General features: G+C 39.9%; 1 protein-coding gene across 4 annotated transcripts in view; it reads left to right on the top strand.

Moving 5' to 3' along the window:
• Positions 1–37: 37 nt before the first annotated feature.
• The window catches only part of SEC24B (SEC24 homolog B, COPII coat complex component), a 49,808-nt gene continuing 36,241 nt past the window's right edge, over positions 38–13,604 (top strand). The window contains exons 1-3 of one of the 4 annotated variants that reach the window (XM_040597804.1): positions 38–362; positions 5,948–6,652; positions 13,201–13,386. In XM_040597804.1, the coding sequence (XP_040453738.1) occupies positions 233–362; positions 5,948–6,652; positions 13,201–13,386 (1,021 nt within the window). In that variant the 5' untranslated portion in view covers positions 38–232. Of the gene's footprint in view, positions 363–879; positions 914–4,552; positions 5,876–5,947; positions 6,653–13,200; positions 13,387–13,604 lie in introns of those variants that run through there. The other 3 variants (XM_040597794.1, XM_040597813.1, XM_040597822.1) reach the window with 3 other exon arrangements.

Below are 13,604 nucleotides of genomic sequence, written 5' to 3'. Positions count from 1 at the left end.
CGGTGCCGCGGAGGCGCCGCCAGGGGGCGCTGTGGGCGGCGGCGTTAACGGCCGCGGGGCCGCGGTGGCGGGAGCGGCGCTCGGGCCCGCCTGCGCGCTCCAGCCCTCTCCGCTCCCCTGGGGCCCCCGCGGCCTCCCGGCCCGTCGGCGACTCTCCACGCCCGGCTGCGGTCGGGGCGGAGAAGCAGGAGGAAGAGGAGTGGGCCGGAGTGAGGAAGCGCAGCGAGAAGCCATGTCCGCGCCCGCCGGGCTGCCACCGCGGCCCGCCGGTGCAGCCGCCGCCGCCGCCGTTTACCCGGGCGGGCCCAGTGCCTCCCGGGAGGCCGCGGCCCCTCCGAGCGGCGCGCCCGGCTACCAGAACGGTGAGGGGCGGGCGGCCTGGGCGCGGCCTAGCACTGGCGGCCGCGGCGGCGGGGAGAGACGGTTCGTGGGGCCATCTGCGCGGCTGCCCCGCGGGGGGCCCGGCGGGTTCCGGGGGCCGGGGGGGCCCTGTTCGCCTTTCCCTCCTCCTGGGGTGGCGGGAGGTGCGGGGCGCCGCGGCAGCCGCTGACGGGGGCGGCGTGGGCGCCCGTCCGGCGGAGGGCCCCGCGGGCCGCGGCGGAGTCCTTTCTCTGCAGGGCGGCGGAGGCGCTGGGGAAAGGCCCGGCCCGGCGCGGCGTGCGGAGCTAACTCCCCCGGGGCGCGGGCTCTGCCAGCCCCGGCGGGGGGCGCGGGGGGGCACCCGCCTCCCTGCGCGCCGGTTGGGACACACTCGGTGCTGCGGCGCCCGCGTCGCGGCCTCTCGGGAGCGCTCCGGCGGCCGGGGCGCCTCCAGGCCTCGGCGCTGGCAGCCGTGCCCGAGCGCGGGCAGCGAACCACGTATTGCGGACGGGAGTGCTTACTTCGCAACTGTTCATGAACTTAACAGTAGTAGGTGGGTAGGCGTTCCCGCAACTGGTTCTTGGATTTTGAGTTGAATAAGCAAGATTGGACCGGTGAAAACGGTGGTAAAACGGTTCAGAGTCACAAAATACTGACTTGCTTTTCAGTTGAAGAGGTGCTGAGCCTTTAACAGTACGTGAATTAAAATAATTACCGTGCAGTTCCTCGTTTTTAAATTGGTGCGCTATAAAATTAGTTCTTTATTAATACACCTCGTTAACTTTAAAGAATGCCTGTATGGTCTTTGTCCCCACCTAATGATGGTTTGGTATCTAAACGGGGCCTCTTGCATAGAGTTTTGGCTTGTGCTGTGAAGCTGTTTTTTGTAGTCGAGCTGTTTTGCGCACAGGTGTGTTTTCTGTACAGATCAGTACGCAGGCTAACAACCTACAATACTTTTTACTCATGAATATTTCTTGTGTCCAAAGTGGTAGTTAAGCACTTACGTGTCTATAAAGTAGGTTGAGTCAGTTTGCAGATAATGCAAAAGTCACTGAAGTGTAAGAAAACAAAAGTAATTAAATGGTAGATTTTAGGGAGATACTAATGCCTTAGATGTGTCTAAACTTTAATACTGTAATGCTGAGTTTTGTCAAAGTTACTCAAAAAATGCCAGCTTACGTGGCTTTTAATAAAAACACGTGTCATCAGGACACAGCTACTACTGCATCAATAACCTGCAAATATCATAGAAAGAGAAACTGACACATGTTCTTTTTGTGTTTTTAACAGAATGAAACCGTAAAGAGCCATCATTGCAGTTTGTTACTTTAATTAACTCGATGTTTTTGCTAATATCCTCAAAAATAGCTTGTTTAAAACCTTGTAATAGACCACTTAATTTCTTCAGAAGTCTTTCCTCAGTTCTGGGAAATTTGTACACTGTTCAGTAATAGTCTTGAATTTTTGTTGTATAACTTGCAGACTACTCAAGTTAACTTTGGCTTCTGTGTTCCTTAAGATATCTTACAGTAACGTGTATTTGATCATTTGCAGGCAAGAACTCTGAATTTGTCATTTTGTGTCATTTAGCAATAGCATTACAGAATTTTTAGATTAGTGTATCTGTCTTCTTTTAGTACTAATCTTCTGGAGTTATAACACAGGATTTGAGTCTTTTTTAAATTGTGATAGGAGGGGGAGAAGAGGGGGAATAATAACAGGAAAAAAACTACTGGAAATTTCCATTCTCTGATAGAAACTAAATTTCACAAAGATTGACATCACTTTTGAAATTTCATTTTACGTCGGTACAGTGGAGTGTAAGTGTAAGATACTTAAGTGAATACAGCTATTTCTGTATTGGCTGAAAGAAAACACTAGTGCATCCTTTCAGATGTTTAGAGTGCTCTATGTTTTAATTTCATAAACCATGGATTTTTCAGGTAAAACCTTGAAGTTCCAGGGATCAGATGAAAGAGAGACTGGGTTTTTTGCAGAAAGCAAGCAATCTGTTGCACATACAGGATATTAAAAAGGATGTTCAGCTTTGTTTTTTAATAAGTTTTGCTTGCTCCAATGACTAAGTCCATTTGAGACCCATGAAGACTTCAGTTTTATTATACTGTGGGTTTTTAAAAAATTCTGTTTGTGTTTGGGTTTTTTTCCCATTTCTGTTACGGTGCTCTTAGTTTGATCCTGTACTCAAATTAAGTGTTAGAAAAGAAAAAAAAGCGCCTTTGAGGGGGTGTTCATGAGTTTGGGACTTTGAAATATAGTTCTTCTGAATACAGTCTTGCAAGTTTGAGAAGCTTTTATTGTAGTAGTCTTACAGGTGACTTTGTATGTAAGTGGAAAGTGACCAGTTTTCTGACTTCAGCATAATAAAATGTTGCTTGTTAAATCACTACTAAAAGATGGTGTATTTTTCAGTAGCATGGAGGACTTCAGTGCTAACAATTTAAACTCTTGAAATGTAACACTGAGAAGCTAATTATACTGAATCCTCATGGTTCTTCAGAAGATTTGTCTAGTGGTGTCTACAAATGGTTTGTGAGTTTACCATTGTTATCTCTACTAGCATTTTGGGACCTTAATTTTCATTGTGGCGTTATTTAGCTCTGTTTTCCATCCCTGCTCGGATTTTGGGTCTTCTGGATAGTTTCATTAAATGTGATAAAGAGGTAGAGATCTGAAAGATACGAAATTCCTGAATATTTTGCGAAATGGGAAGCTGGGTGAATGAAGGAGCCAGACGTTAATTGTATGACTGAGCTGTTGTGAGAGCTCAGCAGTGGCTTGATGTGCTGGCTTGTTTGCTGGCAGTTAACGAGGCACAGTAATACTGCTCTCTGTCCATCCCATAAGGGACATGTGCGGGAGCTGTGGTGAGTCTCTGGAGGTCAGTAAAGGGATGTTAAAAGTTAAAGAAGACGTAACATGTTCTTGGCTGGAAAGGAAGTTGATGTTGTAGTCTATGTACATAGACTACATGTGGGCAGGGTATATTGCAGATGGCTAAATTATTCAGGTGAGAGAATGCATGGACATAAAACCCAAAGAAACACGAAACTAGCAAGCAAAGCTTTACTAATTCATGTAGTGCTATAGCCACAGCACTGGGTTTGGTTTTTTTAGTGGTTGCTTTTTCCCCCCCTTAAAAAGTGATAAGGCTTTGGGGGTTCGCCTGTTAATGTTTGTATAGTAATACATTATAAAGCATTAATTTGTCTGTAGGAGAGGTTTGCTGCTTTCATTACAGAGGTGGTGTTTTAGCAGTACACCTGTGTGCAGCCAAGGTTTTCAGCTCCTCCCATGGAGGTTTGGGGGTTTTTTTTGAGCTATTTGTCAAGTGGTTTGAGAGGAAGGTGGAGCACTTGAGACATTGGGACAGATTGTGCAATTAACCAGATATCAAAATGACACTGAAGATGTACCCAGATTTCCAGTATTGAAAACTGTCCAATTATCTAGTCATCATTAGTAGCTTCAGCTACTAATTGCAGTAAAATTACTTTCTACTCACATTCTTTATAATCAAATGGACAAAACCCTCACTTCAGATAATGGGAATAATCTTTCATCTGTAATTGTAAAACTTGTTTTAAAAAAATAGGAGTTTGAAATAAAAAATACAATTTTTAAAATGTCAGATGTGTCTGTCTTAGTGAGGTTTTAATGGGTTTATAGTTTTGTGTGCTCGTGTGTAGTTTTAAACTTACAGATGTTTCTACTTAAAGATGTTGATAAAGGTGACTCTGGCATCCTGTGATGTAGAGACTGATATCTTGTATTGGTAATTTAATCTACCTTTATTTGTGGTGTGTGCTTTTCAAACCAAAGCTGGATACTGCATTAGATGATTTGACATGCAACCTTTTGAGTTAGGTGCTCCTAAACCAGTTACTAAATTACACCTGCTCAGTTAGTTTATTCCACATATTTTAGTAGAACAAATGTGCAGACTCTTCAGAGGAAGCATCTTTTCTTGCTATCTTAAGTGGCGTAACTGCTTAAAGCAATAAGCCTTGACAGATACAAGTTTTTGGTGTATTTTTTGAGTTTGCTCTTTCAGATTTCAAAAAAGTGAGTTGAAAGTCTGCCACAGTTCATGTAGCTGTTAATGACTTGCTAACTCAAAATCATTTTCCTTTAAAGGAGAATAAACTACAGAGCTCTATGAAGCAGCTCCCACTTTTTCAAGAAAATGGTGAATCAGCAGCATAGCTACATTCGGAGTCTTGAGGAGTGTATATATATTTTTTAAGCTTCCTTATGCTTTCTCCCAAAGTGCCTTTCTGTCTTTTGACCCAGCAGTCCAAGTTACTGTTGTTTATTTTTTAGCTTCTTCCTCTTCTGCTCAGCTTTCTGGGTTGTCAATTATAAAAATATGTTTTTAATTTTATCAGAAAGCAATTTTAGACAGTATGTTCATTGCAAAGCAGTTTTAATAATGAATTCGTTAACGGAATCCCGTAAGCAAGTTAATCATAGAATATCTGGGTGTTATTTGGAGAGCAATGACTTTTCAGAATTTGAAGACAAGAAAAGGGATACATGAATTTTATAATCATTGTAAGTAACAGGGGGAAATGAAAAATTAATTATTATAGCAGTTGCTGTTTAGTTTGTGAGTGGCCCAGTGCTCTGCATTTGTTTGTATTCGCCAAGGGCTGGGAAGTAACACCATAGTCATTGAGCATGACGTAAGCAGTAGGGTGTGGTAATTTTAAGAAAGGAAGTTATCTAAGGAAATGCATTTTTCATTCTCTAGAAAACAAAAAATAGGGTTTGGGAAAAGAACTTGAGGAAGAACTTTCAGATTTACCATTGATCAGTTGGCAGTGAAAAAAACCAGCTTGGACATAGTTAACATTCAGCAAACAACTACTCAACTGGCCCTTGGTGGACCTGTATGTAATTAACCTCTAGTGTTACAGAGCCAGTTTTGGTGACAGCAGAGGTCAAGTTCTCAGATATCAACATCTCTTAAAATTGATGTAAGTTTCAGGCACTAAACAGAAATGAAGTGCCTTGTAAGATACTCAATAGTTTCATAAAAATGTTTGTTTTCATAAAAGCATAACACAAAACACAGAAGACAAAAATAGCTGCCCTGTGGCACTTTATCTTGGTCACTGTATGGAGGATTTGTAAAGAATACCTACATTTTTGTATATTGACATATTGGTTTGACTACAGCTTTTCATTTTCCGTAGGCATATTCAGACACTCAGAAGCATCAATTTGGTGCTTACCGTTGCTCACTATTTGTTTAAATATTAACCTCTTAAAAATACTCAAAGTACAACAAATGTAAGGCATACAGTCCTGGCATGGAGACCTCTTTTGATAATGGAAGCAATCAATTTTTCTATTACTTCTGTGTATATTTGCAAATTGCTTCAAATATTGTATTTTGTGTGTGTAATGCTTGGTTTATTCTCTTTCTGCTGATGGACAGCGACCTCAAAAATAGTGACAGAAAACAAGAAGCAGCCAGTTGTTTGTTAGAGTAAGTACGGAGTCCATTGACACTACTAGCAGATACACCTTTAATACATGTGACATTTTCTCTTCATTTCAGGTCCTGTGCAGAATTGGATGCAGTTTCCCTCTGGCTATGGCTCACATCCTCCCAACTACAGTGCGCCCTCAGGACACTATTCCCAAGTGCCCAATAAAGCTGCTGCTTCACATCTGGATAATCAGTACAGAGCCAGTTACTACCCTACTTACTATTCATCACCAGCACAAAATGTGATGACACCTTCTGTGGGTACCAGTGTGTTGAATACACAGGAATCACAGCAGTTGTACAACAAAACTCCTCATACAGTGGGGTCAGCTGAAGGACCTGTTCAAGGAGCAATATCATCTGCATCCTACTTGCATACGAGTGCTCAGCAGTCATACTCAGCATTTGGTAATCACTACAGCACTTCTGTCAGTTCTTCAGTTGCATCTCAGGGATTTCCCCTTAATTCTGATCACTACGCCATGCCTGTGGTTTCCAGTGCCGTGTATCCTAATGTTTCCTATCCTCCTGCGGCTCCTGGCAGTGTGTATGGGCAGGCATTTACCTCTCAGAGTCTACCTGTCGTTGGACAAGTGAAAGAGACAAACAAGTTTTCTAGCCAGAGTATATCAGTACCTCATTCACTTCAACAGCATGTTCCTGTGGGATATAACACAACATTATCAACTACTTCATCTGCTCAGTCTGTTCAAGACAACCTCTGCAGCAATCTCACTAGATCGGTTGCTAAAGTAAACAACCAAATAAACACAGGTATGGTAGTATTTGAAGGATAGTGAACTTCCAGATGCGTCTGGGAAACATCAGAAATCATGTGCTTTTGTTGGCTTGTACTTGTTCACTACGTGACATTGTATGTTGTAATTTTGAATTTGGTCCTTGCTCCTTTCTGAGGTTTTTCTCATTGGTTACCAAGTCCTCACAATAGCAGCAAATGGTATCACTGACATGTTTCTCTTTGAGAGATACAGAAAAAGACACTATTTGGGGGATGGTTTGAGTTTATTGGGGTGTTTTTTTCATGTGAGTAGCCTTGGAAGGGATTTTTTTTTCATGCAGGTTTGAAGGAATGTGTAATTTCTGAAATGCCTGTTAATCACAAAGATACTTTTTTCCTTTCTTGGCTAGAGGATTTTTTTAAGTCAAGATCTAAGTTGATTCTTTAAATTTTACCTAAGTGAACATGCATGCACTCTTCAGAAAGTTCAGAAAAAGTGGAAGCTGGCATGAGTTTGGAGGAAATTGTGGTTTTGTTTAATATTTTTATAAGCATTTGAATGAGAGCAGTTTCAGTGGGTTTAACTGATTTTTATAGCAACAACTTGATGTTTAGTATGGATGTAGCTGTAGAGACTGAAGTTGTGAAGGTGCCAGTTGAGGGCAAGTATGCTTAGTCCTTGCTGGTAGTTGCAGCTTCTGGTTCATGGGAAAACTGAGTAAAAGCTTATAGGGGTTAGAGATGTGGGACTGCCTCCACATTGAAACATCTTGCTGTCCCTCTGAGAGAGCAATAGTCCGTACAGAAGAATTCTAATTTTCTTTCTATAATGGTAGTTTTCTAACTTCATGCAGTTTTGACTTGTAAGCTGTGCAAGACTAATGGTTTTCTCTTCTGCTGAGAGAGAGAGATTAGAGAATTACATAATGTTTCCTTTTTTTTATGCCAGATATTTCAGATTATAGTTTAGCATTGGAATTGTTTTAGGAGTCCTTGTAGCCGAGGTTTTCTAAGACTAATGATTTACTGAAGATAAAGCTTTGTCTGGGAAAAACTGCTACGCCTAAATCAAGCTCATGCAATCCATACCAAGGCTGAAATTGGTTTCAGTACTGCTTTTTCTCCCCTTAAGAGTAGGATGTAGAGTGTCATCATTCAGCTCAGTTTTAGTACTTTGAATATTAGTAGATTTGAATTCTGTTTATAAGGTGCTCAGTGAGATTTTTCTGTAATATTTCAAAACCATGAAGCAAAACACTATTTAAAAAAAAAAGTAGGGGAGCTCTTTAAAAAGCTTTTGAAGTTAATGGCATTTCATTGTTGAGCATAAAAATGAATTCTTTCAAGGACTAAAGGTTTAAAATTCTGGCCAAAAAAATTGATTCTGCTGAGTGCAGACTCTACAGCTGAACTTGACAGAATGCAGGTATCGTTCCAGAATAGTAAGATTCACAGTAGTTGTGTGAAAATAACTCATTGTTTGTTCAGACTGTTAGTGTTTTATTTACAGAAGTTTTTAATTTAAATGCCTGTTAATTTTACTTCTTTGGAGGTGTCTTGAAATCTATGATTTGTTCATTATGATAGTTTTTTTTTTAAGGAAAAGCTGTTTTAAAGGTAAAACGGTGGAGCTGACCAAACCATGAAGAGCAATATGAGGATAGTCTTATTTCTAAGCCATTCAGTGGTGGTCTTGAGGGAGTGATAGAGTTAATACATGTCCTCAAGAAAAAGTAATAAAGTTATAATATCACATTTGAATTTCAAAGAGCTCTTGACAGAACTGGCTGTGGTAGTGGTGTGTAACAGGTACACACTTTGCAGTTACAAAAATAACCACTGATCCACTGTTTCTGTTAGACTTGATTAATATTGCAGTACTTGGTTTGTTTGCCAGACTGTAGGCATAACTACTTAAACCACATTCAGATTCTTTCTGAGCTTGTAAAGCTGCAGAAATAAGCATCCCCGTGCTTCATTGCACAGTGGACTGGATTGTGGAACTGATATATCTGGAGAAGTAACTTTTTTTCTCTTTCATCTGAATCCTGGTTCAACCTCAGCACACAAATACATGATTTTGTATTTACTGACTGGGAAAGAGCAAATAAAGATAGCAACCAGTAGCTAGGCTGAAGGAGAAGCTGGGCTGTTTTATTACAAAATTCTGAAGACATACCATTTTTTAAGTCTGGGGCTAAACAGACTGTCTCCAACAATATCAGACATTTTTTTCTTTTTTTTTTAGGCTAGAACTCAAAATCTTTGGCTAAGATTATTTAAAATTAGATTACTACAACACCTGGCTAATAAAATAATAATATATGTAATAAAAATTATATTATAAATATACAATGAGTAGAACTAATAAAATAATAATAGATTGTTTGGTCCTGGCATAATTGATTAACTTTTTGGGATACTGATATGCTTTCTGAATTTCCCAGTGCAGTCTTACTGCAAATTTACTGAAAATTGTTTACCAGTTGTTTCATCTCCTTGGAAAGTTTCTGAGTACAACACAAAAGGAATTTAAGGAAATGAGTGATTTATAAGAAGGAATTTTTCTGAATATTTCATCCTCTCTGCTGTTCTGCAGGAAGGAAAAAATGATTGAAAACAGTTGCAGTTTGTTCTGTGTAGAGATTTTTTGCAAAATTGCTCGGAAAATTTTAAGATACACTGAAACTCCTAAGTGTGTTTTCTGGGACTGTTCATGTAAAGAAATTTTGATACAGTATCCTACTATTAGTCATTGTGCTAGTAAGACAGTTTGCTGTCATTGCTGCTGTGCTGTGAAAGAAGACCACTTAGAATCCTTAAAATATAAATAAGCAAATCTTAAAAAGACTGTCAGGATGCTGTTGTAATGTATTTTCCAGCAGCAGTTTTGTGCAGTCAGTGAACACTGAAAGCTCTCTGATGAAAAACAAACATTCTTTATGTGGAAGAATGACATTTTTTTAATAAAATCTGTGTGTTTAAACAGGACTTGCTCAGGAAACTTAGGCTGGCCTAAGCCTTTCAGAAGTTTGGTGATTTATGAATTGTTTTCTGCTTGAACCAGAAGAGTTCTAAGCATTGGAGTTACAAATTGATTTCTTTAAAAACCCAATTGTGTAGGCCTTGGAAAGCCCCCAAAATTTTGAATCTATTATGATCAAACTCCTGAGCTGCTGTACGTCTCGTACTAAGGACTTAGAACTGCAACACAACCTTTTTCTAAAAGTTTGGCGGCCACTATCTGAAATCACTGAAGTATTTTCAGTGAAGCTTGCTGAGATTTCACTAGAAGAAGAGAAATTTATTTTAAGAGGAATCTATTTCTGGAAGTTGACTTGTGTTGATGAATAGCAGCCAGTGAGATTGATTTTGTTTGCTTTAGGAAGTATAAACAAAGTATAAATAAATAAAGGAATACTTGATATTTTTCTGCTTGCTGGTTTAAACTACTTTCGTCTAGCAAAAATGCCATTTTCTAGTTTTAAATTCTGTATTTCATTGGAACAGTGTTGGTATAAACCTGTGCAGAAATGGTGTTATGCTGTGTAAATAACTCACTTGTTATTATTTAGGCTTTTTGTCTTTCTAGGTCAGCGGCTTTCCTTAATGTTTTTTCTAGGTTATTTCAGCAGAAACTGGTGCACTCTGATTTTTCTTGGTGCTTTCCAGTCAGTGTGGGTATCATCAAGGATGCCCAGATTTTACTGGACTTATCCCTGAGGAGAGGGAGATAGAGAACTCCTGTTGCAGGTAGATGGTATGGGTTTCGTTGCTTCCTGGATCTTGTCTACTGTCCTGTAATTGTAGGCAGCCTGCTTGAGCAGGAGACGCTTTAATTTCTTTATCTCATGCACATACTTCCCCTTATGTCAGATCTATCTAAAGTCCTTGCTGCCCCAGTTCCATAGGAATGTAGGCTCTAATCCTGTAAATCTGCTAATATAGGTGTGGCTGGAAACAGGGGAAGGACTGCAGACAAGATACAGGAAGTTGGGGAGATAAGATGTTGTTGAAGAGGAAGCTGCAGAGAGGTGGTAAACCTCTCGGCAGAAACTACATGTTGTGATAGGGGGGGCAAGGGGGCAGGAGGACAGGAAATCAAGACTGTAGCTGTAGCAACTCAAAAGGGGTGGTTCTTGAACTCTCCTGAAAATCTGTGAAGGTACTGTGGTGATACATTTCTTAACAGCTTCCTGTAGGTCTCAAGTTGGAAATAAAAAAACCTGTAAGTGATAGTGTATAGGAAAAATTAATGAATCACACTGCCTCATTTGCACAGCTCTGTGGATTCTTTCTGTAACACACCTTTTAGCTTAGGTCTTTATTAGTACATGGTTTTTGTAACCAAGTGGTGTACCTGGTCATTTTTAGTGCAAAAGGCATTCATGGTTGAAAGGCATGAGGGAAAACTTCAGTGCACATTAAACGTGAGAGGAGTGGGAGGTAAAAACTAGAAAATACTGTGTCATTGAGTTTGGGTTGTGTAATTTACTGCAGCCTGACAAAGCTGCTGGCTTCTCATGGTATCTGTTGGTGGGAATGTTGTATGGCCTGATTGGGTTTGTCCTGGATAAGCTGATGGGGAACTTGTACTCTAAACTCGTGTTCAGTCCAGCTGTGTCTTGAGCTGAAATACACCATCCTAAATTCATCAGTACTTACATGACAGGGTACAATCCTCTTACCGGCCAGAGTTAAAAAAAAAAAGATGGTATAATTACCACAACCATAGATTGTCTCATGTGATGACAGTTACTAACTGTAGTTTTTGAATCAACTTTGTCCAAATGTTTCCTTTGATCTTGGTTACTTACAGCTTTTGAAAGCTTTCCATACTCACCAAATAGTTTAACATGAAGTTTTGCCAGTTGGATTTTTGTATTAAATATGGGGCGGTTATGTTGTTTACTAGTTTTGTTATGTTTTTCTTCGGAGTCTAAAAATGTTTTCTTACAATACATGTAAAGGGTCCATGTAATTTTGAAGGATATTTTTGATTATTTTTGTTTGGGAATACACAGTAGTACTTGGCAGGAAGGTATTTAATCTTCAGCTAATCTGACCTTAAATTGGTTTTGGCTTTGAACATGTGACACTGTGACATTATAGCCTTTAGCATGCTCTACAGCAGTACTTGGTGCTGTAAGCATTGCTGTATTGACTTGAAGTGTGGAAAATACCATAACCCCATAAACAACTCTGCTACAAAACCTGGGTAAGCACGCTAATGTAACAAAGAACTTCCCTTGTTGTCTTGCATACCTTGCTTGAGGAAGCTTTTTAGCTACCCTAGCAAGATTTCTGCTGACAGGTGCTGATACTTCTGTGGGGAGTCTACAAGACATAATGTGTAGAACCAGAGGTTATAGCAAGTGCATTTCAATAGAAAGTACTGTGTATGTGTGCTTTGGAGAAATAAAAATTTTGATAACACGTGAAAAAGCCATATGTATGCTCAACATTATATTTGAAAACTACATAATAAAAAGTTCCATGAAGGTGGTGACAACATATACTGTCAATTTTGATGGTAAACTAGAAAAACGGAAGGATCATTTTAAGCCACCTTTTCTTCTTTTCCGCTTCTAAAGGAAGCCTCAGCTTCCCCCTAAAGTCCTTCAGATATCAGCTCCATTATTTAAATAAAAGTCAGGGACTGGATAAACTGCACTGCTGTAAAGCAAAGTTAATATTACATGTGCATCCTTTAGTGAATTCTGTAGCTTAAATGAGTGCTCTACAAACAGTAAATTTTGTTCTTGCTTATTTTCTATGTGTTTACTGACTAATATTGGTCAAACTATTTCTATTATTTTTAACAGCTTGCTCTGTTAGGTTTTTTTAGAAAGAATCATAATACAATGACGATTTATAAATTGAAAAATGTGTAAATTTTTCTATTTATAAACACAGACCAACCCTCTTAAAGCTAACTTAATTGAAGTTTTATTGTCCTCTGTGGACTGGGTTAAATCTCTCAAAGCACTAACCTAACTTTTTAAAGAAGATTATATCTATTCCAGATGTTTAAAACACATCAGAAGTTCTGTGGAATACGCAGGGTTGATTGAAACAAGTTGCTTGGAATGTGGGTCTCATAACAGAGTACCAAAATTGCAAATTGCCGGCCCTGTGAGGGAGACAGAATACTGGTTTGCTACACAGCTGACTCTCGGGTTTCCTGTGTGTAGGAGGAATATTGAGAGGGAGCTATCCCACATGGACTGTTCCTCTTAACTGGGAAGAGAAACCTGTGAAAGTATGGATGTGCAGGGATGGATCAAAAATAGATCAGTTTAGCTTCTGCTTGATCTTAACTTTACTACATCATGCTTTCCATTTTGTTGTTAGTTGTCAGAGCAATTTGTTCATTTTAATGGAGTTTTAATATTATAGGTGTTTTTTTATATTATAGGAGAATTAAAAAATCCTCCAACTTTTCCATGTATACTTGTTTGAAGACATGTCTCTGAAGTACTGTATTGTTTTTGTAGTTATTGTGAAAACAAATGTGATTGCTTGCATTGTGTAATTGTGTGTGCAAATACAAAGTGTTCCTGCTTTCTGCTTTTGTTTTTAGGTGGCATTGATTCTTCACAGCCTGTGCACTCTGAGAGCCAGAGTGTTTCATTTACCAAGCCTGGGGCTGGAACATCTGCTTCCTCTGCTGTGATCTCCTCAGTAAGGACACCTGCTCCAAGCCTTTCTTCACAGCCACGATCTTCACCCTCTGTTCCACAGTCACCAGAGCTGGCCCTTCAGGAAGGTACTAAAAGAGAATGGGATGAAGTTACAATACAGGCTTCTGCCCTGTTTCACATGCGTACATGAATGCTGGAAGCTTTATTGCTCTGTTGCGTTTGTCTGACTAAAGACTGTCTCTTGCATCTCATCAGGCTCCCTTAGCATTCTTGTTTTATACCACCTGGTTCTAGCTTCTCTTAGCTCTTCTGTTTGATTTCCTTTGGCCATATGTCATCTTTT

The sequence above is a fragment of the Falco naumanni genome, chromosome 1, assembly GCF_017639655.2.
Source record: "Falco naumanni isolate bFalNau1 chromosome 1, bFalNau1.pat, whole genome shotgun sequence".
Classification (NCBI taxonomy): domain Eukaryota; kingdom Metazoa; phylum Chordata; class Aves; order Falconiformes; family Falconidae; genus Falco; species Falco naumanni.
This window is presented reverse-complemented; position numbering and strand designations above follow the sequence as displayed.